The 27,236-nt window shown below is 42.0% G+C and overlaps 2 protein-coding genes across 3 annotated transcripts in view; one reads left to right on the forward strand and one right to left on the reverse strand.

The window, feature by feature from the left end:
- The window catches only part of RTN4IP1 (reticulon 4 interacting protein 1), a 56,915-nt gene extending 50,645 nt beyond the window's left edge, over nt 1-6,270 (forward strand). For both annotated transcript variants that reach the window (XM_011952855.1, XM_011952854.1), the window contains exon 9: nt 6,142-6,270. In XM_011952855.1, the coding sequence (XP_011808245.1) occupies nt 6,142-6,249 (108 nt within the window). In that variant the 3' untranslated portion in view covers nt 6,250-6,270. The remainder of the gene's footprint in view (nt 1-6,141) is intronic.
- A 1,518-nt stretch (nt 6,271-7,788) lies between these two features.
- AIM1 (absent in melanoma 1) overlaps nt 7,789-27,236 on the reverse strand; it is a 210,018-nt gene continuing 190,570 nt past the window's right edge. Inside the window, exons 14-22 of the mRNA XM_011952859.1 lie at nt 26,478-26,604; nt 26,240-26,272; nt 24,899-25,011; nt 22,576-22,705; nt 19,825-19,964; nt 17,528-17,651; nt 16,951-17,109; nt 14,537-14,699; nt 7,789-9,780 (exon numbers count right to left, since the gene is read on the reverse strand). Coding sequence (XP_011808249.1) covers nt 9,692-9,780; nt 14,537-14,699; nt 16,951-17,109; nt 17,528-17,651; nt 19,825-19,964; nt 22,576-22,705; nt 24,899-25,011; nt 26,240-26,272; nt 26,478-26,604 — 1,078 coding nt within the window. The 3' untranslated portion in view covers nt 7,789-9,691. The remainder of the gene's footprint in view (nt 9,781-14,536; nt 14,700-16,950; nt 17,110-17,527; nt 17,652-19,824; nt 19,965-22,575; nt 22,706-24,898; nt 25,012-26,239; nt 26,273-26,477; nt 26,605-27,236) is intronic.

The raw sequence follows: 27,236 nt of genomic DNA on the forward strand, positions 1-27,236 counted from the left end.
AAAAAAAAAAAAAAACAAAAAAATCATCCAGACATTGTTACCTGGAGTTTGAATTCTTGGTATTTTATTCTGTCATCTTGTATTTCTCAGTATCTTGCAGGAGTGAGAAGAGGTGGTGGTGAGGCAGTCTTCAGATGATAGCTGCTGCTAAGAAGGACTGCGTAACTGTGTTTTGAAGGAAAATATACATATTTGCTTATATATGCATGTATTAGTTTCTTATTGCTGTAACAAATTACTATGAATGTGGTGACTTAAGACAACACAAGTTTATTATCTTATAATAGTAAGATTTTGGTTAGAAGTCCAGATGTGTGGGCAGGGCTGCATTCCTCCTGGAAGCAGGCTATAGGGGAGGATCTGTTTCCTTGCCTTCTCCAGCTTTTAGAGGCTGTATCTCCCTTGACTTGTGGCTACATCACTCCAACCTCTGCTTCTATTAATCTTTGACCTCTAACCCTCCTGCCTTCTTCTTATAAGGACCCTGAGATTACACTGGGCCCACTTGGATAATCCAGGATAATCTCTGCATCTCAGGATCCTTAACTTAATCACACCAGCAAAGTTCTTTTGCCATGTAAAGTGCCATATTTACACATTTTGGGAATTAGGATGTGAATATCTTTGGGGGCCATTATTCTGCCTACCACAATACATAAAATACCTGAAAAGGATATGAGAGCAGCTAGAAATCTTGGTTGCTCCTGAGGAGGGAAACTAGATGGCTAGAAATCAAGCATGGTAGGACGATCTTTTTTTTTATTATTATTGTTTTATTATTTTTTTATTTTTTTGAGACAGGGTCTCACTTTGTCACCCAGGCTGGAGTGTAGTGGTGTGATCTCAGCTCTCTGCAGCCTTGACCTCCTGGGCTCAAGTGATCGTCCCACCTCAGCCCCCCATGTAGCACTATCCAGCACTACCTCTTGGACAGGTATGCCCCTGACCAGCTACATTTTTTGTATTTTTTGTAGAGACAAGGTTTTGCCTTGTTTCCCAGGCTGGTCTCGAACTCCTGAGCTCAAGCAATCTGCCTGCCTGGGCCTCCCAAAATGCTAAGATTATAGGTGTGAGCCACTGCACATGGCCAGGAAGATATTTTTGAATGTTTATTTACACATATATATTCTTCATATAATTAGTAAGCCTTCTGATGTTAGGAGCTTAATGTTCACAGGTATGTTCAAAATCTGAGATGCCAGCCAAGCATCTTGGTTGAGCAGTGATATAGATTTCTCAGTTGATTGATTTTAGCCAGCATCAGAATAGTCCCTATGCACCATATTTGAGTTCAATTCAGAACACTTACTGAAGGCCCACTAGCACTTACTTGACCCACTAGATGGTGGAGAAGTGTGTTGGTCACACTGTTACCTTTCGAGCAGCCTGTCCTTTGGAACGTTGTGGAGTGATAGAAATGTTCTCTGTCTGCAGTATTCACTTGGTGGCCACTACACCACTGAGCACTTGAAATGTAGCAAATGCAACTTGAGAGACTGACTTTTTCATTTTAATTACTTACTTTTGATTAATGTAAATAGTCACGTGTCTAGAGGCTACCATATTGGACACTGCAGCTTTCGAGAAAAATGTAATGAGTTCTGAGGTAGGTGATTTCCCAGGTCCATCTTGAATAGCTTGGCCGTTGTTTAGCAATGAAGTACATTCTAAACCTTAAGTTCCTTATTGCCACTGGAGTTTGCTCCATGGAAAGAATGTAATGATGAGGGACTGAATCCCTAGGACCACACTGGAAGAGGGCTGCTTTGCCTGATGTGGCAAGTAGCTCATGGATCTCATGGCCTCAATGCTTCTGAAGTTTCCTGATGCTACTGAAATTGTTTCTATGAGCAAATTTATATGGGGTTTCTCCTCTCACCTTCTGGCTGTTGGAAGTGCAGTTTTTAGGGGTACCTGGGGACAAGTCCTTGATGCTTTCCCAAATGGCACATTTACTCCCTTGGAGAATTCCCCCGTCTGCCATCCCCCTCCTGTCTCACCCTATCTTCCAGTTTTGAGTTTGCCATCTGGGACAGGAAGTTTCCAAGAAACAGCAACTGAGAGCAAAATTCACCTCTTCCTTTTCTCTTCTTTTTATCTAAAGGTAGACTTAGTTTAAGTTCCCTTCTTCCTGTTTACCCCAACCCTGGAAATACTGAACCTATCACAGAGGTCGGGGGCATACCTGTCCAAGAGGTAGTGCTGGAACTGCGGTCCTGGTGCCTGTCCATAGGTGTGTGGATTTGGACTCAGACCAGGAGCCCTTAGGTCTTCCTTGGTGTTCGTCACCTGTCAGCGTCCCCTCACACACCTCACCCTCTGAGATCTGCAGCCTCTATGCCTGGTGGAAGAAGAGGCCAAGGGTCTAGGAAAAGAAGTGGAACAGACTGTAACTTCCCAGATTACATCCATCCCATGCAGTAGCGACATTCGGAGTCCTGGGTCCTTGTTTTGGCCTTGCTGTTGACAGCTCTGACCTTGCACTTACCACTCAGTCACTTGCACTTCAGTTTCCTAATCTATCAAAAGAGGCACACTCAGATATGTTAACTCTACTGTTTTGTGATTCTCACTGGGAAAATGGGAATTGAGGGAAAACCTCTGCCTGCTGCCATGGCTGCCTAGACAGTGTCCTTCTCCACCAGCAGCCTCATGCTCTTACAGTTTCCTGTACTGTCTTCCCCTCAAGCATTAGAGAGGGTTTTGCCTCAGCAGGAAGGAGGACTTGCCCAGGGGCTGGTAAGCAGCGATATTCCAAGGCCACACCAGAGAGGCTGAGGTTCCCGTCATCCCTACATTCTCACAGAAGTGATGTCAGGCAGCAGGTGCCAAATGTTGGTGCTTGGCTTGGTTCAGCTTTTGTATCAGGGATGCGAGGCACAATCAGCACCCCACACATGAATCCAAAACTGAATGAGGGCTGCTGCTGTGAGCGTCCCCTGGCCGGCTGTGAGCCTTGTGTGTCTGCACAGTGGGAAGCGTGCTGTTGAGCCTGCCCGCTTTATAACAGGGCTCCCTGTGCCAGGTGGACTACAGCAGCGTCATCACATAAACATCCCCACTTCACGCGAGTAACCTTTCTTTCCCCCCTCTGGATTTTAACTCTGATCCCTTTGTCCTTAACAAACAAGTATTCTAGGTCTGATGTGAGGCTGTACATAGACACTGTCTCATTATCCAGTTAATCTCTGTTTGCTGTTACGGATTCAGCCAACAGTGGCATTTGCCGGCCTTCAATTGGAAACCTTTTTCTCCATTGTCACTTACGGGAACTGCTGAATGACTCATTATGCCGTGGTCAGCCCTCTCGGGTTATTTGCCACAAAAGGCCTGACCAGCCAGATTAAAGTGGGCAGTAACTGTAAGCTCCCTGTGTCATCAGTTCAGGATCTGTGTCCCCAGTCAGAGCTCTGAATTGAACACTGAGTTCAGCCTGTTTTGGATTAGTGCCTTAGGAGGCGGACACTTTGTCAGTCTGTGGAATGGATGGGTATGTGCATGGTACAAGTTAGGGATCCCAAGAATAAGGCAGAGGGCTGGGTGAGTCCCACTTTAGGGTACATGCAGATCACTGGGGAAGCATTGTTTCTGCCCCACCTCTACAGGTTCTGATGTAGTTGTTCTAACGGGAGGCCTTGGACTCTGCATTTTAAGCATGCATTCGGGTGATTCCTTTTCCAGGTAAACAGCATCCTGAAAACAGTGTCCCAGGGGCTTTGGGGGAGTGATTGTTGCAGGTCTCATGTGGGACATACAGGAAACAACTGTTTTTTTTGTTTGCTTGTTTTTGGTGACAGAGTCTCGCTCTGTTGCCCAGGCTGGAGTGCAATGGCGCGATCTCAGTTCACTGTAACCTCCACCTCCCGGGTTCAAACGATTCTCATGCCTCTCAGCCTCCCGAGTAGCTGGGATTACAGGCACACACCAACCCACCCAGCTGATTTTTGTAATTTTAGTGGAGATGGGTTTCACCATGTTGGCCAGGCTGGTTTCAAACTCCTGACCTCAGGTGATCAGCCCGCCTCGGCCTCCCAAAGTGCTGGGATTACAGATGTGAGCCACTGTGCTTGGCCAAGAAACATTAATGCATTCCATTCAGCAACATCAATGCAGTCCACCTCAAAGTGGGACTCACCACAGTCCTCTGCCTTATTCTTGGAGAGAATAGAAGACAAATAGGCTTCGTCTCACAAGCCAGCTCAGAGCAGTTAATAGTGGCTGCAGTGGTGAAGATTCTGAGGTCATGCTCGGCTTGCGGGGGATCAGCAGTAGTGATGTCCTCCATAGGTGTGGATGGCACCCATGTACCACACGTTTGTCATCTTGGTGGCCTGGACACAGGGTCTAGAGACCAGGTCCTCAGCTGGCACAAGGCAGGCAGGCCGACATGCAGACTGTAATAAATCCTTACCGTCCTTGGCAACTTTTCCCTTCCTTTAAGGTTTTAGGGGTAGGTGTAGACAGCAGCAGATGCTATAGGAAAGGCTCAGTGCATAGTGGTGATAGCAGATGATGGCACCAAATTGAATCCTGACTTGCCGTTTATCAGAAGTGTGACATTGGGCAACTTATTTAACTCTGTGCCTTTATTTATTCATCTGTAAAATGGGAGTAACAGTATTTACCCCAGAAAATGGTTATGGGGATTAAATGAGATGAAATCTAGAGAGCCCCTAGAACAGTGCCTGACACATAGTGAGGCCAGTAGGTGCCAGCTGTTGCTTTTATTATGAGCTTATTGTGATTTGCGGGTACAAAAGTATTTTCATCTCTTTGGAGAAGGGAACTTTCGGAGTCTAAGATGCTTTTCTGGTGGCTGGGCTGTGAAATTCATCCAGGAGGAAGGTTCATCAGATGCAGCTGAATGTCACAATAACAGTTCTTCCTCTTGTAAAAGTAAAGACGTTATAAAATGGATGAGTTGGCTTATGCCTTCTGATAACTTACCTCTGCCAGTGGAGCTATAGGAGGCAGGCCGCTGAGATACCCAGTGGATAACTGTTGATTGTTGCTTAAAGTTTTGAAAAGGAAGAATTCAGTTGGATTTTTGCATGCAGAGAGAGGACATTACCTGGGACCTAGTTTCAGAAGGAGGTTGCTGGCATTACTGTAGTACAGTGAAAAGACCCGGCAGCACTGAAACATGTATGAGCTGGCTGGAATGGCTTTCTTGTAAACTGTAACCAGCGCACCGTTGTTTAGCAAAGCCTGCCAGGGCAGCTCCAGCCTGGGCCAAGTATTCTCGAAGCCCAGAAAGCTCACATAAGATGCTTTTTCCCCCACTTACCTTATTAGCTTTCACCTAAGTGACATTGATGAAGCTCCTACTGTATGTCTAGCATTATGCTGGGTGTTGTGGGGGATGCAAACAAAGTGGCTTAGTCCCCTGTCCCACAGGTACTTTATGCTCTGGTTGGGTAGATATGCCAAACACTTAACAAATTTAAAAAAAAAAAAAAAAAACCACACACACACTATTTCCATGCACTCTCTGTAAGGGGCCAGATGGATACATACAGCAAGGACCTTGGGATGTTCTCTTTGTTATTTACCATACAGCACAGAGTGACTGAGATGGGTCAGCTGTAAACAAGTACAGTCTGTGAAGAAGGCAACATGGTTCCTGTGGTAGTTGAAAGGGACAACACGTTGCAAACTGGGGCATGAGGAAAGACAGTGTGAGACCTGCACGGGAAGGGCAGTAGAATTTTCACAGGAGTAGGATTTCTGGGCTTACTGACTTGTACCAGCAGAGGCATAAACATACCAGGTGAAGAAAATGACAAATAGACCGTTTTGGGAAAGGGTGGAATCTGGATGAGGGCTGAGCTCAGGATGCTATCGGTCTTCGAATGCCAGGGTGGGAGCTGTTGAAGGGTTCTGAGTAGGAGAGTGACAGACCAGCATGGAGGAGAAGTAAGACTGGGCAGTGGGGTGGGAAGGGCCGTAAAGAGAGAAGCAGCAGTGAGGCAGGAATGGAGGCAGCATCGTGGCCCGTGTGAGAACCTGACCTGGGTCCACTGGAGAGACACTCGAGAGACTGTGGCTTGAAGGACACTGTGAAGAAACTAATTACCAATGTCCTCTGCCTGGAAAGATGTAGGCTTTTTTATCCACTGGTCAACTTCTTATGTTTTACAGATCCGGCCAGTTATTGAACAAACCTTTCCTTTTTCTAAAGTTCCAGAAGCCTTCCTGAAGGTGGAAAGAGGACACGCACGAGGAAAGACTGTAATTAATGTTGTCTAAATAAAAATGCAGTTTACTGATTGTTGGCGTTCTTATTTGGTGAGTGCCTGTGAGCCCAAATTTTTTTCTAGACATCCCTTTCTAACATTTTTTCCAGATTAGATTATAAATTCCATGATACAAGCTTTAAAAAATAAGCACACCATTTTGGCTAGTAATCGGTATAAAAATATCAGCACTTGAACTTGTCTGTAGTCAGTAAAAATCCTAGGTTTTTTCAAGCTGTTCTTTCACACTGGCTTTGCAGGTTGCTGTCGCACCTTCCATTTTACTAGCTTAAACTACTTTATTGTCTTTTTTGTTTTTGAGACAGGGTCTTGCTCTGTCACCTAGGCTGGAGTGCAGAGGCACAATCACAGCTCATTGCAGCCTTGACCTTAAGCGATTCTCCTGCTTCAGCCTCTCAAGTAGCTAGGACTACAGGTATGCACCACCACACCCAGCTAATTTTTTGTATTTTTAGTAGAGAGTTTTGCCATGTTACCCAGGCTGGTCTCAAACTCCTGGGCTTAAGCGATCCACCACGTCAGTCTCCCAAAGTGTTGGGATTACAGGCGTGAACCACCGTGCTGGGCTTGATCGTCTTAAAGTACCATACTAAAACTTTCAGTGTATGGATGGATGTCAGCATGAAGAGATCATTTAAAGCTGGTCCTTCTTGAATTAATCACCGAGCACTGTTCTAACTGACCAAGGTTTCCTTTTTTGTTCCTCCACCATAATGTGATCACCACATCTAAGTCTCTTAGTGTCATATATAAAAATCTGGCTGGTGATTTATTTGTTTATGCTCTTAATATTGAAAAGTGAGGGCAGAGTTTCTAACTTGTCAAAACCCTTACATCTTGCATAAGGGTTAGGCCCGTTTCGGCAATTGAAACATGCCTCTCTGAGGGCTCTTCCATGGAAATTGCAGCCTTTCAATGGAGCCCAAAGCTTGCCACTTTGATGTCAAATGTTTACATGTAGATCTCTCTCCAGCCAACCCATTGCAGTGTGCACTTTTGAATATTCATTTACGGTAAGTGTTTTTACTTCCTAATATACTCATCCTCAGTATTGCACCTGAAATGCTTCCTTTAACTTTTGATGTAAACTTCCTTTAACTGTTTTGAGATTTCTGCTTGGTTTATTCCTGTTAGCCACTTGTTTGGTAGCATGTATGTTAGATGTAGGCTTTTCTCTAGAATTGCTGGTCTGGTCTTACTACCGAGTTATTTCAAAAGAAAAAAAAGTCTGATTTTCCAGGTGTACATACCAACTGCTCTTGAATTCCATCTGGAGCAGCCTCAGCTCTTTTCCTAGAGGGCTCCCAGGTGGTAGTGGGAGTAAAATACTTGAGCCAGGACCTCACTCATCCTCGTTTCCACTCAGAAACCATGGAGTTTGGAAAGAGTGTCAGCAAAACTTTCTTGCTGTTAAACCAGCACCCCTCAAACCTGCTTCATCCTAATCAGACATTTGTTTCTAATCTGCTAGCTGACTCTCTTTGAAGGGTTAGATGAGGGCTACTGAATGGACTCTCAGATTTCATCAACATAGTTAACCAGAAGCAAGTTTATTTAAGAGATCAGCTCAGCACAGGCTATTGTAGAGTGTCTTACCCCACCATATTGTAATGGTATGCACAAAAGGCCTAAATTCAAAGCTATACATCTAGGAACAAGACAGATATGTTGGATGCTGTTGTACAAGCGCCAATAATATTTTAAAACAAGATAAACTATTCCAATGACCGGAACTGCCTACCACAGACTCCAGAGAAGATCAGCATTTAGAATTAGAAACACACTTGAATAGATGGAAAAGAAACGAGTTGTTCTACGTGTGATAAGAGCACCAGTATTGAGTGATGAGGACAAAAAGAGGAAGAATATATTCAAGGAAATGTTTAGCACTTTTGTTCTTCAAAGCTAGAACCCAGTTTGAACAGCAGCGTATGGGCCGGTGTCTTGTCAGTAGTTAAGCAGTATGTTTGCATTCTTGAAATGCTTATTGCAGTTGAGGGTTCCAAGACTGCTTGAAGATTGATTTGACTCCGGTCAAATCATGAGTTGCAAGACTTGACCAGCAACATCCCTGAAGGTCTCTTTTCCTTCACTTTCTGGGGATAATTGCTGGTTGTCCTCTTGAGCCTTTCATACCTCATTTAGTGGCTACAGTGCCCCCAAGACCTGAGGCTGTCCACCAACAGCTGTACCCCGAAGCATGGCTATAGAACACTGCAGGGAGGCAGCCCCATGCAGGCCATGTGTAGATGCAGGTGGATAGAAGGGCAAGACATTAGGCTAACAAATCTGAGTTTAGCAAAAATGTATATAACATTGCTTCAGCACTTGTAGATGAGTAAGGATGGCTCATAAATTAGGTCATGATAATAGTGTTCCAGTAGCAGCTATAAGAAAGGCATTAAACCACACTCATTTGTGACATTCTAGGGCAGCCCATGGATGAGTTAAAATAATTCCAATCCTGGCTGGGCGCAGTGGCTCAGGCCTGTAATCCCAGCATTTTGGGAGGCTGAGGCGAGCAGATTGCTTGAGCCCAGAAGTTTGACATCAGCCTGGGCAACATGGTGAAACCCCCATCTCTACAAAAAAACAAAAATTGGCTGGGCTTGGTGGTGTGTGCCTATAGTCCTAGCTACTTGGGAGGCTGAGGTGGGAGGATCACCTGAGCCTGGGGAGGTAGAGGCTACAGTGAGCCGCGATTGCACCACTGCACTCCAGCCTGGGTGACAGAGTGAGACCCTGAATCAAAAAATAATAATTCAAATCCTACTAACAACTGTTACCATACTTTGACATGAAATTTTTAAACTGCATTAGTTTTTAATATGAACTAAAGGAAAGTAGCATTTTGTTTAGAGTTTCTTAAAGGTGTGAAGACCTAAGGCTTTCCCACTGTGCTATGCAGCATATTTTAAGGTTCCAGAAAGTGTTTAAGGCCAAGAACCAAAATTACAGGCCAACAAAGTATTTCTTCTCAGATGCTAAACAGTTCTCTACCTTTCAAACCTAAGCCTTTATCTTACCCTTTAAAGTGTAAGGGCTTTGTAGGCCTACAAAGTTGGTAAATTTGTTCCAGTTCTCTCCTGTCACTATCTTTGGAAATAATTTAAAATGTACACAGTCTTGAAGTCTTGGTATAACATTTTAAAAAATCACCCAAAAGCTGCTAATTAGGCAACCTGTTTAAGCAGCTACCAAAAATGAAAGGCAAGAAATGAAAGGAGGACAAATTATTGGCTTAAAGCTATGATAGTCTTTTGAAACGATGAGTAAGTTCTCTGAGTCATGGCAGCATGATTTAAAGTTGAATTTAGAATCAATGAAGGAGTTGATCCACTTTCCAGTTGGATCTTCCATCAGCATTGTCCTTTTTAAAAAATAAGGTGACTGGAAGGACCTCCAGAAGATTCTTCTTCCTTCTTTGTTCAGGTTTATAGGACCATGGCTTCCCACACTTGTGTAAACTTCTCTTTGCTGACAGTGTTGAGGATAATGTGATTTTGATCATACTGTGTGCCCCCTAAAAGAAAGAAAGGAAAATAATAAAAGATGAATGTGCCCATGGTGAAGGGTCTATAGTAGACACAATTTTCCCAACACCAGTACAGCAAAAGTAAGCAAGTAAACAAGGTGTAGAATGGCATGCCTCAAGGAGGCAAGTCAGGGAGGGAAGTCTGAGCCCCTGTGGGATGACAGGGTCAACCTGCCATAGGTGAATCTGTCCAGATCCCATCATCGGGGCACCAGCAGCTTCACACAGGACATCCCACCTCATGGGCTCCTGTTTCTACCCAGTTCTTAGGAGCTAGTCCACAGTCACTCTTACAATGTCTGAAATTCAAGGGAACTGGGAAAACTCGAGAGAAGGGAAAAGGAGTAAAGAGACTAACATATATTTGGTGGTGAGATGGTGGATTTGAGACACCAGTGAGGAAAGAGCAGGCAGTCCTGGCAGTAGTGGAAAGGTGGGAGGAATGGTTATTGAGGAACAGCATTTGCATGAACAATGAAAACAGGCTGTATTAGGTCAAAGGGAAGGTTTGAATGACACCCGGAGTACACAAAGGGACAGGGCAGCATTGTCCCTACTGGGGACTCAGCTGGTGGATAGAACTTCGTAGCGTTTAAGATGCTGAGTACCATTGTGCTGTACAACTATTATCATGAACTCTCTAACTCCCTTTTACCAGCATGTTTGTAAGATTTTCCAAAGGTGCTTACTGGATGTTTCAGATACTTTAGTGCTATAAACAGCCTCATGGCTTCTTTCTTTGGAGAAGTATCATTAACAAAAGGGTTAGCTGATTTTTTTTTCCAGTGTAGAATAAAGATCCCTTCAGATGACTTATCCTTTTTTTTAACATAAACCTCAGCACCAAGGATATATCAACAAAGACCCCATCAAAGTAAAAATCTGTGCATTTTGATGCAGGGAGTGACCGGTATTGAAAGCATGCTTCCTCCTTGGACCAAGAAGAAATAAATATTCTTTTCACCTTTAAAGCAAAATATGAAAAAGTTTGAGAATTTACACAATAAATCTAGGTATTATAGTTGAGGAAGGAAATCGTCTCTTGTGAGACTGATTTATCATCATTGATAATCTACAGCCTCTACACAGCTAGCTGTATGGCTAGATGTACTGTAGAATACAATGGTAAGGCGCTTTAGGCCTTTTTGTGTAAGTTTGTAGCAGTAGGAAAAAAGCGTTGCCACTACCAGCAAACCTACACTCTGCCCAGACAGAGACACACACAGCATATTCCGCTGAAATTTCAGGAAGTATTAAAGTCACGATGTTTCTTTTCATACTTCATTATTATAGTATGTTAAAATACTTTTTGTATTTTAAGAGTATCTTAGGTCAGGAGATCGAGACCATCCTGGCTAACATGGTGAAACCCCATCTCTACTAAAAATACAAAAAACTAGCCGGGCGACGTGGCGGGCGCCTGTAGTCCCAGCTACTCGGGAGGCTGAGGCAGGAGAATGGCCTGAACTCGGGAGGCGGAGCTTGCAGTGAGCTGAGATCCGGCCACTGCACTCCAGCCTGGGCGGCAGAGCGAAACTCCGTCTCAAAAAAATAAAAAAATAAAAAAAAAAGAGCATCTTTTGTATTTTAAAGGTGTCTTAAAATACTTTCATATAAATTCAACTAGAATCACGAAGACTAGAAAGTTCTTGAGAAATAATTTGATTCATTCTCTTGCCTTTGGAAAGTATTTAAATTGTGCAGACTTCGTGTTTTTTAAAGTGAACATGAATCAGCTTCCACTGTTGTTACAAGGTATGTGGTCTGGAATAATACATGAATGTCTACCAAAAGAACTCATTTCCCAAACACAAGGAGATGAGCTAGAAGACAGATGCGTGATCTAATAACTCTTAGGGCAATTTTAATAGATAACAAGTGGCTCAGTAGTTGTAGCTAATGGAAATCATGGTCTGCTAGTTAAGTGCACCAACAAGAAGAGAAGTGTTTATATTTTCCTTTGTGTGGGGTGTGCGATGTGCCGCGCTGCTTTCTCATGTCCACAAGATGGCACCATTCTCCCAGTCTGAGAAAATTAAAATCAGTTTAACAATGAATTAAGACTGTTGTAGCTAGCGGGGTGTGGTGGCAGGCACCTGTAATCCCAGCTACTCAGGAGGCTAAGGCAGGAGAATTGCTTGAACCCAGGAGACGGAGGTTGCAGTGAGCCAAGATCGTGTCATTGCACTCCAGCCTGGGTGACAGAGCGAGACTCCGTCTCAAAAAAAAAAAAAGACTGTTTTAGCTACTGTGCTACTGAGAGTTCACAAATATACAGGATATTATGCTTACTCAACAGGCTTTTGAGTAATTTATATAGTGTCATTTAGGAAGGGGCTCTGGAGCTTTAAAAAGAAGTCTTAAGAAACGTAGAGTCCCACTGTTCATGTCAGAGCCAAGACAAGGAGTCAGGTGTCCTTCCTTCTGGTCCGCTGCTGATGTAGCAAGTCAGGGACATCCTGTGTGCCTAGTGCATCTAGAACATAAGCTGTCTGAAGCCAAGGAGGTGGCTTTTTTTTTTCACTCTGGGGCCCTCCATGTCTAGCACTGAGCCTGCCACATAGTGTATACCCCATGAATACATGTTGAAAGAATAAGAGAAGAAAGCTCTAGCTAAGGATTACGGTGTCGTCTACCCTGGACATAGGAAGCAGATCACATTTGTAAAAAACAGGAAGGTTTAGTCAGATTTCCTTTGAGAACTAAATACTCTACTTTTTCTAACATTGCCTCAAAAACTCCATTTTTTCCAATTCAGTCACATTTCTTTGGTGTCTCTGGAGATTTTGAAACTCTTGTAAACACTGAAGCACTCTAGTGCAATAAAGTTTATCAAAATAAGAATAAAGAAAGATGTGCGTAATTCTTAACTAGTTTGAACCTCAGGTTGATCATCTATAAAATGAGTATTTCACCTGTCTACATATTGACAAATCTGTTGTACCACATGTAACATGAGGGAGCTGTACTATATGTTACTGTTCAGTTTCTGAATATTACATTTATTTTCTTATATCCAAGCGTACTGCTTGCATTTTATATGATCTTTGTGGTCTCCATCCAGCCTGTAGTTGCAGTGCTTAGTTTGTGTTCCCTAAGTGCCCCCTTAATGAAGGCAAAGGCATTGTTTGCCTCTGAGCATCTTTCCAACTTCTCAGATTCTGTGTGATTCTAAGTCCATTGTTTTAAGTGGGTTGGCCAAACTACCTACCCGGTGATCATCCAGAAGTGACACAGCCACTTTTGCTCCCCATACAGCTACCAAAGCCCCTGATGAAAATATCCAGGTTCATTCTCCATTATACATAAAAGTCGCTTTTTAAAAATCAGATTGCAGTGCTTTCTTTACCCCTACAACTTGTTTATTTTAGACGAAGTCTCGCTCCGTCGCCCAGGCTGGAGTGCAGTGGCACAATCTCAGTTCAGTGCAACCTCTGCCTCCCAGGTTGACGCAGTTCTCCTGCCTCAGCCTCCCGAGTAGCTGGGACTACAGGCGACCACCACCATGCCTGGCTAATTTTTTTGTGTTTTTTAGTAGAAATGGGGTTTCATCAAGTTAGCCAGGATGGTCTCGATCTCCTGACCTCGTGATCCGCCCACCTCGGCCTCCCAAAGTGTTGGGATTACAGGCATGAGCCACCGCGCCTGGCTCTTTACCCCTACATCTTAAACTTTAATGACAGCATTGGCCTAAATCCCTGATTAAAGTAAAATTGAGTCATTTTGTAGTGATGATTTAAAATAGAGTATGTAATATACTCATAAAAATTTTAAAAAGTAATGGAGTATGTAGTACGGTTACATTATCACCAGTTTGCTAAATTTATAAAACAATTGTGCTTTCCTGATAGGGAATAAAAAAGTGCCCATTAATTTAAAGCAGAATTACCCCAGATGACACGAGTATAACACTGTCTGCTCCTGTCAATAGCAACAGCACTAGTTTACTGAGTTCCCACACAGACGTTAGGTCCTTCTTATGTTGTTTTAAAATGACCATCAGGGATTCTCCGGGTGTGGGCCTCAGACCAGCAGCATTGGTAACACCTGGGAACTTGTTAGAAAAGGAATTCTCAGGCCCCACCCCAGACCTACAGACTCAGTCTGTGAGGATGTGGCCCCACAGTCTATTTTAACCCACCCTCCAGGTGATTCTGATGCAAATAAAGTTTGAGGACCACCACCCTAAATTTATTTCCCCCAAGCACCATCAATTCACTCCTTATTAGCTTCATTGAACACATATTGCATTGAAATCCTCTAGGCTGTGTTAATTCCTTTGAGATCTTAGATCTCTTCAATGAAAGGTCACGTGTATACATGAGACTCATCAACTCTACTGAACTAAGTGCAATCATGGCCTTTCAGCTTGTGATTTTTAGTCTAATATAATGAAATAAATGGTTTGAAGTCAGCCTATGGCCAGATTCTGGTTCAGCAGTTACAGCTGTGAGATTGTGGCTAAACTGGCCAACCCCTTTGAACTCCCGTTTTTTTTTTTTTGTCTGTAAAACTGGGGAGAAGAGAAGAGGGAGAGGGGATAATGTAGACCTCGTAGGGTGGCTATGAAGATGACAGGAGACACTGTACTGAAAGTGGTTAACACAGCAGCTGGCACATAGTAGGCGCTCTCTACTGTTACTACTAATAATACATTCATCATCATTTTCAAAAGTTATGGATAGATTTTTCCTTAACTAAAAGACATACACATTACAATAAAAATAAGGGAAGTGACCCTTACCTTTGACATCTAAAACTAAATTTGGCTTCAACTTGCTATAAATCCTGCCATCGGACTTCAAGCTCCAGAACTGGCTGTCAGCATTCTGGTCCAGGGCCAGGCCTAGCTTGGAGCCAGATGTTACCAGGCTGCCCACAATCGTCAGGCAGCAGTCTTCTGCTATCTGCTCGGTGGAAAAGACAAGATAGCTTAAATATGTATCCAGCTGTAAGTCTCATAGCAATGGTTTCTCTGGTTACCTTGATCTTTAAAATTATCTTAGTTCCTAGCTTCATTTACCCCACATGAGGCAGTTCAGCTCTTAGCCAACTAGAATCGGACAATAAATGCCCTTTATTTCAGATGACACGAATGATGGAAAAATCTCCATTTTTCTGCATCGTAAGACTTCTGCCCTTTGCAAGACTATCTTACTAGTAGGGAAAGCCTCAGAACATTAAAATTGCCCATGATATTTTTCCCTGCCATAAGTGACCATGATCCCAGGCCGGTTCTGTAGCTATGTCGCCCTCTGACATCTCCACCTCTGCTTGGCCTGACCTTCCAGTATATGACTGCACCTCTAATTTTGTAGCACTGGGTGGCTAAAGGGCATTTTATCATTTTAAAATTCAGAATTGCATTTATTAGCGTCTGTCTTTCCTTCATGGGAATGAAAATTTTCTACACAGGCATGCTTTCCAGCTATGAAAAGAGAAAAATGCAGACTCACTAGAGGGTGTTTCAATGCAAAGATTTTATGAGGCCTTCCCTGAAGTGAGTCTACCCTTATTATATAAATAATGTATGACAGTCATGTTCACATGCCATTAACAAATATTACTGGCCAGGTGCAGTGGCTCGCAACTGTAATCCCAACACTTTGGGAGGCCAACATGGGAGGATCACTTGTGAGGCCCTATGTTTACAGAAAAGTTTTAAAAATTAGCCAGGTGTAGTGGCATGTACTTGTGGGCCCCAGCTACTCAGGAGGCTGAGGTGGGAGGATCCCTTGAACCCAGGTCGAAGCGACAGTGAACTGTGATCGCATCACTACACTCCAGCCTGGACAACAGAGCTAGACTGTCTCAAACACAAAAACAAAACAATGTTGCTATAAAAATGTCTGTTAAAAGTGTATTATTCTAGGCCAGGTGCAGTGGCTCACGCCTGTAATCCCAGCCCTTTGGGAGGCCAAGGCAGGCGGATCACGTGGTCAGGAGATGAAGACCATCCTGGCCAACATGGTGAAACCCCATCTCTACTAAAAATACAAAAAAGTTAGCTGGGCGTGGGGGCATGTGCCTATAGTCCCAGCTACTCGAGAGGCTGAGGCAGGAGAATCGCATGAACCCGGGAGGTAGAGGTTGAAGTGAGCCGAGATCGTGCCACTGCACTCTAGCCTGGCGACAGGGCAAGACTGTCTAAAAAAAATTGAAATAAAATAAAGTGTATTATTCTATATTGAGATGAAAGCAATTGATAATCTAGGAGACTTTTTCTCATTGACCTATTGAATTCAAAGTTGTTAAATAACATCACTGAAATGTCTGTTAGAAATAACTGCGGAAAGGCACCATTTTCTTGGCTTGTCTAAGACAATTCAAAGGCAGAAAGCTTCTTTTCTGGCTTCTATATTACAACTACTTCTGTTTCTCCTGTTAGTTCTTCCATGCATGTCCAAACAGTACTTCTGTTTACTGAGAGAATTCCCCCTCCAGCACAACAGACCCAATTAACGAGTTGTACTCCTTTTCCAAAGGCTGTGTTCCTTCTGCTGACTCATGGGGCACCAGGTTGTTTTGTTTTGTTTTGTTTTGTTTTTTAAAGAAAATCAGGAGCCAACGGTCAAGCTCATAAAATCAAGGAATAAAAAAGTTTTATCTACCATAGAAACATGAGCTTCTTTCATAAAAATCTTACTACAGTCAGCGTTTAAGTGTCTGTTAATAGCAGGAATGGTGCAGGAGGGAGACGGGCCATTTTCCAATTTGCAGTGTATGACACTTAGGAAATGGACTGTGTAGTACACAGAGGGATCTCTTTACCCTTCATCCTATTCTTTGGATTTCCCCAAAACAGAAACAAACCAAGAGTGATTTTTGTTGACAGGGCTGGAGCTTATAGTTTGTTTCTGTAACAGTTACGTTAAGGAAAAAGGGAAGAAAAACACTTCCTTTTTCTACTACTATATAAAAATCAAGCACAGAAGTAAATATTCTATCTTGGATCAGTGCTATATTTACCTTTCATTTTAAGTTCCTAGACTGGTTCTATCAGAGCTAGGATATACTGTCATGAAAAAAAATTCATTTCTGAAAGTACTCCAGGAATTGTGAAATTGCATCTATTTGAAGAAAAGATCAAAAGCTTATGAAAGGACGGTCACCTCCTAGCAAAGGCATCACAGGCCCCCACGGAATCCTGAAGCTCACCCTGCATTTGATGCATCCTTCTTGATAGATCCAAATCTGATCATCGGCCCCAACGTCCTCCATGACCTGTATCCTCAGAAGCTTCAGATCCTCTAAGTTTCCATTGGTTGACATGAATAACCCTGTTGCTTTGTTTCGAAGTCTGAAATAAATTCGCTTCTAGAAGACAAAAACCCCAGCAGTCGTCATACAAGATGTGCTGCTGGAAGCACTGAACGAGCATTAATATCAGGAAGAATCCAAAGTGAGATATGGATTAAGGGTAATTACTATACTCCAGAGTCTCAGAGGTTTTAGATTTTCTCAATGAGAAGAGTTTGACAAAAATGTCTAAGTGCCTGAGGCAGGGTGTCTGCCTGTGGATAACTGCGTTTGATGTTCAGTTTTACGGCATTCTGAAGCAGCCACACCTCTTGCACCAGAAACTGAGCCCAGATTATTGGGGCGGGGAAGGATTTTATGGGGTGAGGCCAATTATAAACTGTGAATTAAAAAATCGGATACAAAGTTGGATTGCATTTACAAAAAAGAAATTTCAGAGAAGAGTCTATACAGAGCATGGAGAAGAAGAAAATACCTGAACAAAAGGTCGTAGAGAACCTATTTGGTGACAGCCACTGAATTCATACCAATTAGGTACTTCTGCGGGTGACAGTAGGAACTGGCGCCCTCTGTAATTGCCATATTCATAAGTAACCCATCTGAAAACAAAAAGCAAATAACCACAGTAAGTGGCAATTTTCATTTGACAGTGGACCCCAATTACATTTATTTTTAGAATGCTTTCCATTTCTAGACTGAACTATATACTTTTAATATACATTGGGGAAAAATGAAGATCTTTTCTAGAACACTTAAGTAATTTCTTGACAAATAGCACATTTTTGCTATGTGAGTACTTATGCCAAAAAGTTCCATTCTTGAAAAGAAATAGGTAAGTTGTTTCCTCCATAAAGCAATGAAAAAATTGTCTTTTAGTGGATTCCTCAGTTCTTTCTGGGAACTATTCATAAAATAGCTTCAGTTATAATAATGGATCATTAAGTTGTTTAAGTAGTTAATATTTCCAATATTTAGTAGGTGCTAAATAGGGTTAAATAATAAGTTTTGTCTGCAATGAGAGTAATCTTTGTTAAATCTAAAAAACTGCTAAGATACTCAGTTCCCTTCTGCTCAGATGCTGCTGCTGCGCACCTGAGGAAGTATGGGTTCAAGTGCAGACTGGCGTGGAAGCAGCCCAGCGCCCTCCTCTCTTGCATATTACATCAAGGAAGAATGCACTCTACTTTTAATCCTGGAACTTAAATCCTGGATAAAATTTTATCGTTTTAGTCATCTTATCATAAAAACAAAATATTCAAACCTGCTGCAAAAAAATCACCCGTAATTCTACCACCCTAATATTCTATAATTTTTTTTTCCAGGTAGGTCTCACTCTGTTGCCCAGGCTGAAGGGCAGTGGCACGATTACAGCTCACTGCAGTCTCAACTTCCCAGACTCAAGTGATCTCCCACCTCAGCCTCCTGAGTAGCTGGGACTACAGGCGTGCACCACCACACCTGGCTAATTTTTGTGTTTTTAGTAAAGACAGGGTTTCAACATGTTGCCCAGGCTTGTCTGGAACTGCTGGGTTCCAGCGATCTGCATGCCTTGACCTCCCAAAGTGCTGGGGTTACAGACGTGAGTCACTACGCCCAGCTTCTGTGATTTTTAAAAATTTTTTTTTAGATGGAGTTTCACTCTTGTTGCCCAGGCTGGAGTGCAGTGGTGTGATCTCAGCTCACTGTAACCTCCACCTCCTGGGTTCAAGTGATTCTCCTGCCTCAGCCTCCTGAGTAGCTGGGGTTACAGGCGCCCACCACCACACCTGGCTAATTTTTGTATTTTTTAGTAGAGATGGGGTTTCACCATGTTGGCCAGGCTGGTCCTGAACTCCTGACCTCAGGTGATCCACCTGCCTCAGCTTCCCAAAGTGCTGGGATTACAGGCGGGAGCCACTGCGCCCAGCCCGGCCTGATTATTTTTTAAGTAGATGTAGTCCACCCCAATATCTGTTGTACACAGGTAGACCATACCTATTGTTTTTGTGAATAAAAGAAAAATACTTCCTTAAAAACATATGGTACATTGATGGTACTCATTCATTTTTATATTTTTCAAAAGTATTCAAAGTTGAGGGAAAAAAGTCTTTCCAAGTTGACCTTTAATCATTTGTAGAACATCTGCCAGTCATTCCCAGCTAAAGAAAATCTCAGCCCCTGAGCTCCAAAATCAGAGGACTTGCTTTTTTTAAAGGGATAAGAAAAGTCAGCTCTTTCTTACTTGCTAGACTATGAGAGGTGTTAAAGACAAAGTCCTTACCTTAAATAAACTAAAAATCTAGATAATGAAATAAAAGATGCTTTACACGTGACTTTCCCAGTGGGAAAGTGTTCTAGAAAGGTGCATAATTATTAACCCTTACAGAAAGTAAGAGAAATGTAATATAAGAGAGGCAGAAATCTGATCAATTTTATTTTATTTTACTTTATTTTTTAAGATGAGGTCTTGCTCTGTCACTCAGACTGGAGTACAGTGGCGTGAACACAGCTCACTGCAGCCTCAACCTACTGTGCTCAAGTGATCCTTCGGCCTCAGCCTCCTGTGTAGCTGGGACCACAGGCATGTGCCACCACACCTGGCTAATTTTTAAATTTTTGGTAGAGATGGGGTGTCACTTTGTTGTCCAGGCTTTTCTTGAACCCCTGGATTCAAATGATCCTTCTACCTCGGCCTCCTAAAGTGTTGGGAGTATAGGCGTGAGCCACTGTGCCCAGCCCAAACTTGATTTTTAAAATGATCTATTTTATTGAGTCAACAAGTAGGTAACTCACATGCCACCAATAACCTGAACAGAGCGTATTTGCGTGTTGAATCCCAGGGATCGGAGATTAATGGTTTCTGCATTAAGTTCAATCTTTTTTCCTTTGAAGTCTTCTCTTTCAAAGAGAATAATTGTTGGTTCAGAAAATTCCTGTTGAGGAACAAAAACAATGTTCAGTTATTCATCTTTGTTAATAATTCAAACTTCTGTGAAAATCATCTTGTTACAAGGACAAAGCACAAAAAATCTGCCAGATTTGGCCTTTCCATAAATTCCTTTTCCCAGGGAGCCCGGATGTTTGTATACTCCAAGCTACAGAGAAAGCACAGAGGGGCAGTTAGTTTTTCCATTGCATAGGAAGGCAGGTAAATATAAATAGCTCGTAAACCAGGAAAAAAAAAATTCCAGGCACAGAGAAATGGGTATATGCTGGGAATATCAACACTTCTGATGGCATTTATTTTTGACTTAGCCATTTTCAGTGGGACAAAGAGGGGCTGGAAGGTCATGGACATAAATGTCGAGGGTCAGAGGGCTGTGGCATCTGATGTTTAGTTGCTTAGTGTACGGTGGTATTGCCTGATCAGGGGACCTTCCTCTTGTATGTATTTTCAAATGTCTCTCTTTTTTTTTTTTCAGTTCATCAATAAGACAATGATTCTGTGTACTCCTGCTCCCAAACTTTCCTGTAGGAATCATTGTCAGGAGTTGAGAAAAAAAAACAACAGGATGGAAGCTCTATGTTCAAACTGTCAATCATTTTAAAGAGGACAACGGCACAAACATTCACTGATTTTCTGCAAAATGAAAAGTTGGCAGCTTATGCCTGTTTTTTCAAATTATAGACACTTTTAACTCTACATTAATCTGTAATGACAATACTGCTAAGATCATAAATGATGCATTAAAAAGTATGTGGGAGGCCGGGCACGGTGGCTTATGCCTGTCATCCCAGCACTTTGGGAAGCCGAGGTGGGCAGATCACTTGAGGTCAGGAGTTTGAGATCAGCCTGGCCAACAGGGCAAAACCCCATCTCTACTAAAAATACAAAAAAACCAAAACAACAACAACAACAAAATTAGCCGAGTGTGGTGGTGGTGCATGCTTGTAATCCCAGCTACTTGGGAGGCTGAGTGAGAGACTAGAGAATCACTCGACCCTAGGAGATGGAGGCTGCAGTGAGTCAAGATCACGCCACTGCACTCCAGACTGGGCAACTGGGTGAGACTCCATTTCAAAAAAAAAGCATGTGGGATTACAATTGTTTCCCTATCCTGCTTAAAGTTTTTGGAAAGGGTGTAGTACCTTACTGCTTGATTTATGTGGATGTGTCCTGACTTGTAAAAAAGATTTTGTCTATCAGTAAACAGAGCATATTAATGTGTAGAAGTAGTTGGTATGGTCTAGGAATTAGTTTATATAAAACATACACGGAGGAAAGAAGACAAAAATTATAGTAGTATTACTACTTTGCACTTTGATTGCACTTTTGAGATGGCATGCCCAAAAATGTTCTAAACACTTTAGTATTAAAAAGCAACTAAATAATTTTGAACTATTAAGTCACAAAGATATGTAGTCTTCATATGGGTAAAACATTCATTTCCTCACAATTAAAACATAAAAAGATGTCATCTATAGCCTCAGAGTGTTGTGAGCATATATGCCAAGTTCTGGTTGAGGGAAGGCATTGACATTTTCAAATATATACTTGTAGGTAGCTTTTAGAATTCTAGGCAGAGTAAGTCTTATTTCATTACTTGTAAGCTAATGAATCTTACTACCTCATTTCATGTTTCACTGCTACTATTTTCATGTCTCAGCTGCATTTTTGCTATTTACACAGGCAGGCAGGGATGAGATGAAAACCAGCTCACATATGTTCTTCCTACCTTTCAAACTAAAAGGACCAACTACGTGTGTTTAAAACTTTTTATGAGAAAGCAGTTACCAAAAACTAATAAAAATTTCAGAAACTACAGATACTTCCAGACTTGAATATTTGAACATGATCTTGCAGTTTTGTTCTATTGAATATTGCTTCAACTACATCAAACTGAAAGATTTCTGTCCAAAAGAGGGCACTCTAATCTGGATTAGCACATAGTGACAAACTGGGAGAAGTCATTTGATTGCAAATCTCTAAAATACAGAATAATAGACTAAAAACCTTTAAGAAATTTCTTCAACAATAACAACCAAAGATAGAGGAAGCCAAATTGCAAAGGATACAATACACAATTCGCTGAATAGAAAATGCAAATTATAAATGAGAGATACTAGCCTCACTAATAGTGAAATACAAATTAACCCAACCACGACATAATGCTTTCTGCTCATTCTATCAAGTTGACAAAAATTAGAACGACAGAATATTCAGTAATGGCAACAATGTGGGAAGCAGGAACCCACATGTACTGCTGGTGGGAGTCTCAAGTGGTGGGATCTGGCAGTGCTGAATGAAACTGCCTGTTCTTACATGTGAATCCAGTAATTCTACTCCTAATAAATAGTCCCAAGAGACTCCCACACAGGTCCGTAGGGATATGCATATGAGGATTAAGTGAGTAAAACAGGGTGGTGGAAAATGTGTACCAGTTAGAATCAATAAACTAGATGTACACAGAGGCAAATGGACAGTTCTACCTCCAAGCCCTTAACTTACTTTAAGAGCAGGTTCTACCTGCTGGTTACCTCACTCTGACCATCAGCTATGTGAGGCATACATTTCTGCAACACTATTCACAATGATATACTTACAACATCTATAAAACGAAGAGACTTGAAAGTTGCTCCAGGCGGGCATCCCATTGCAGACAGACAAGGATAATGGCCTTCCTCCAGCACGTATTGATTACCAGTGAAATTTTCTCCATCATATACAACCCAGCTACAATGGGAAAAACCACACACATGCACAGAGTGTGCCACTTGAGTACTCCTATTCAAGAAGTCTGATTTTTAGAGGCAGCCTGCTATAACATAAACACAATGCTTGTGGCAAACAGAGTTCTTTCTTCAAAAATATTTGGATCTATTTATTGCATTTCTGCTTGTGGCAAATTAATATTCATAAGACAGTTAACTTTGCATTTGGGAAATAAACTTCTTTCTCCATGTTCTTTCTGACTTCCCCAGCCTCCAGCCTTCCTTGCACTTCTCATGGGTGCCACCTTTTGCCCAGCCAGTGGAGCTTCAAGCCCTCAAGTCCTCTTTGAATAATCCTTCTTCAAGCTTCGTGACTAGTTAATCACCAAGGTCTATTGATTTGGTCTATTGATTTCCTTCCAAAATTTCTCGCACACTCCTCTATCCTCATTTCTAATACCTCTGCACTGGGCCAGGAGTCAAAATACTATAGTGACTTAAGTCACTTAGCCTCTCTGGTATCAACATTATTCATAAAATGGTGATTTGCCATGCTTCCCGAGAAGTTTGTGTGGTTTTTTTTTCTTTTTCTTTTCTTTTTCTTGGGGGCTGCGGGGACGGAATCTCGCTCAGGCTGAAGTGCAGTGGCGTGACCTCGGCTCACTGCAACCTCCGCCTCCCAGTTCAAGCGATTCTTCTGCCTCATCCTCCTGAGTAGCTGGGACTACAGGTGTGTGCCACCACACCCAGCTAATTTTTGTAGTTTTAGTAGAGACGGGGGTTCACCATATTGGCTAGGCTGGTCTCGAACTCCTGACCTCATGATCTGCCCACTTCAGCGTCCCAAAGTGCTGGGATTACAGGTGTGTACCACCGCACCCGGCTCTGTTGTTGTTTTTAACCCAACAAATGCCTTTTGAGGATTGTGTGCCAGGTACTTTTCTATTGCTGGGGATACAGCAGAGAACCAAAGTCCCTGCTCTCCTGAAGTTAATACTCTAGTGAGCTGAGACAGGTAATTTTCAACATGCACAGGACTGGTGGTAATAAATGAAACAGGCAGGGGATAAAGAGGAGCGGGGACGTGGTAGCAGTATGTCCAACAAACTAGGAAGCTTTACTGTCCATCTATGTGTGTGTGTGTGGTTTTTTTTTTTTCCTGAGACAGAGTCTTGCTCTGTTGCCCAGGCTAGAGTGCAGTGGTGTGATCTCAGCTTACTGCAATCTCCGCCTCCTGGGTTCAAGCATTTCTCCTGCCTCAGCCTCCCAAGTAGCTGGGATTACAGGTGTGTCACCACACCCGGCTAATTTTTGTATTTTTAATAGAGATGGGGTTTCCCCATGATGGCCAGGCTGGTCTCGATCTCCTGACCTCAAGTGATCTGCCTGCCTCGGCCCTAAGTGTTGGGATTATAGGCGTGAGCTGCTGTGCCCGGCCTCCGTCTATGTATTTGAATGCAAAGTCAGTGCTTTTCTGCTGTGCAATACTACAGGATAGGATAGCATTGTTTCAACCATAAAGAACCACATGATTAAAGGCACTATTACTACTATTATTAAGAGACTTACATCCTCAACACCTCTTGCACAGATTGCTCCAAGACTTTCCTGACTGAGTTTCCCCGACCTTGGGCTCTCCCCTCTCTATGAAACTTTTGTACATGGATTGTTTCAGCATGGCACTTTGAGCCCATTGCCTTTGCCCTGCGTCTTGTGTTTCCTATGGAAGCTATCTAAACTCAGTGTGCTCAGCTTTGCTTCTCCTCCCAGTACAAAGCCCTCCCAGCAAGCAGGACTAGTGGCTCCCTGATCCGCGTGTCCACCGGCTCCACTCCAGCATGCACTTTCCACTTCCTGTTAATGCAGACAGAGTGCGGATCCTGTCCTTATCTACCTGTAAAAACAATCCACCTTGGGAGGTACCTTGGATTAACTAGAGCCCAACTCTTCCTTTCTAGATGATGGAAAGGCATACAGAGTAAAGAACCTGCTCTGAATTCCATTACACAATGAGATGATCTTCAGCTTCTCCAACCAACCCAGAAGCCTGTGTCCTCTGGCATCTGGTACTCAGATGTCGCGAAGCATACCATTGGACTAAGGTGGTGGTTTCACATAGCGCCAAGCACCTAGCAGGCATCACTAAATCCTTGCTGATGTGTGAATTCTGTTTTACTGCAGTGATTCAGCTCTGCCAGGCCACTGTTTTACTTACCTGCCTCCTGAAACTCTGCAAGACTTGGTAGAAAATGAATCATCAATTTGACTTGTTGTTTCTTCAAAACTTTGACTGTTACCTTGAAACTGTGGTTCTGAAAACAAGTGAATCTTTGAAAAAGTAAACAGAAACACATAAAATTATTTTCCTAAACACATTAACTAATTTAGCCTTTGAAATGATGACCCAAACATGACCTGTTAACTTTTGTTACAGTAAACTGGTGTGAATTTTATAAATCCTTTAATTTTCCACGTCTACATTCATGATCAGTTAGAAACATGTTAACTGCACCATTCATGACTATTTAATTCAGAGACATCAAAGTAGAATGCAACAACAGAGGTAACTTTCTATAGAACACCCTGTTGTGAAGCTGTGGGGCATTTTAAAGCTTTATTGTGGCCAGAAGTCATTGTTCATCAGTTCTAACATTAACAACAAACAGTATTTTGGAAAGACATAGTGTAGTTTCCTTCCTTCTCAATGGAAGATACTTGCTGACTTATCAGAATCCTGTAAATGCCAATAAAGGAGGCTATAGTGGTGTTTGTTCCTCTATAATTATGGCTCTGTGAACACTTCCATTAAAAGGCCTAAATAACAAATGTACACTCCAGTTGATGTTAAGAATCAGCATTCAGAAAGCTTGAGCGAGACCATATAAAATGTCTAGTGCTGACACAGCAAATATGAAAATTCATTTTACCATCACAATAACTAGATGCTATTGTTTGAAATATCAATCTCAATGTATTAATGTACACTCTCAGTCAATGTAATGATACAAAATTCAGCTTTATACAATAAGAGCATTTTATAAGAAGTATTTAGACATGGGTCAGTACTGTCAATTAACTATTAAAGTAAACTTAAATCTTACTTTTAAATACAACTATGGTTTCAGGCATAAAAATGGGTAAAACTAACAAAATGTCCCAAATGTCTGATTTTCTTTTTTTTTTTTTTGAGACAGAGTTTCTCTGTGTCACCTAGGCTGGAGTGCAGTGGCGCAATCTTGGCTCACTCCAACATCTGCCTCCTGGGGTTCAAGCAGTTCTCCTGCTTCAGCCTCCTGAGTCGCTGAGCTTATAGACAGAAGCCATCATGCCCACTAGTTTTTGTCTTTTTACTAGAGACACGGTTTCCCTATGTTGGTCAGGCTGCTCTTGAACTCCTGAACTCAAGTGATCTGCCCACCTTGGCCTCCCAAAATGCTGGGATTACAGGCGTGAGCCACCATACCCGGTCCCAAATGTCTAACATTTTAAACATAAGTTCCGTTTTTCAGTGGAAGGCCCTTCATATATTAATATAAAAGAATATTTTTAAAGTTACCTGATTTCGTCTCCTTGGGCCAGTGAAAGAATCCTAAAAATTTTTAAAGGAAGGAGAAAAGGAAATGAATAGAACAAAAACATTGAAAAAGTTTTTTTCTTCTAGATTATTAACAATTACTGCTAAAAATAAACTCAGAATATTTTCCACAGCAATTATTATTACATGAACCAGTAACACACATTAAGGAAATCCAGAATTCAGTTAAATATTCTCATGCAAAAATATAACTCCTTACCAAACATATAGGTTGAACAGAAGAGATCTTACAATTTTTGCCTCCCCAGTCCTCAAAACTGGAATAAAATCCTTTATCCAGTATATACTGTTCTCCTGTGAAGTCAGGATTTTCATAGGCTACCCATCTAAGAAACAAAAACAATAACTTGTTAGAGTTCATATTTTACATATAAAATGATCACATATTGGGATAACGATGTATCATACAGAAACTTTCATTTGTTTTGCTAATTGAAATTTTAATTTTTCTGATTCTCCATTAACCTTTAGAAGCAGATGGGTTTGTCTACAGGACAAATCAAAATGGTAAGTCAGCAGAGAAAAGGAAATGCTTATACACTGCTGGTGGGAATGGAAATTAGTTTAGCTGCTGTGGAAAGCAGTTTGAAGATTTCTCAAAGAACTAAAGATAGAACTAGTATTCCACCCGGCAATCCCATTACTGAGTATATACCCAGGGAAAAATGAATTATTCTACCAAAAAGATACTTGCACGTGTCTTGTTTACTGCTGCACTATTCACAATATCAAGATGTGGAATCAACCTAGGTGTTCATTGATCAGTGGTGGATTGGATAAAGAAAATGTGGTACATATAAACCATGGAATACTATACGGCCATAAAAAAGAATGAAATCAAGTCCTTTGCAGCAACCGGGATGCAGCTGGAGGCCACTATCCTAAGCGAATTAACGCAAACAGAAAACCAAATACCAAATACTTATGAGCAAGAACATATACTTATGAGCATGTTCTT

Source organism: Colobus angolensis, unplaced genomic scaffold (assembly GCF_000951035.1).
Source record: "Colobus angolensis palliatus isolate OR3802 unplaced genomic scaffold, Cang.pa_1.0 Scaffold35, whole genome shotgun sequence".
Lineage (NCBI taxonomy): Eukaryota > Metazoa > Chordata > Mammalia > Primates > Cercopithecidae > Colobus > Colobus angolensis.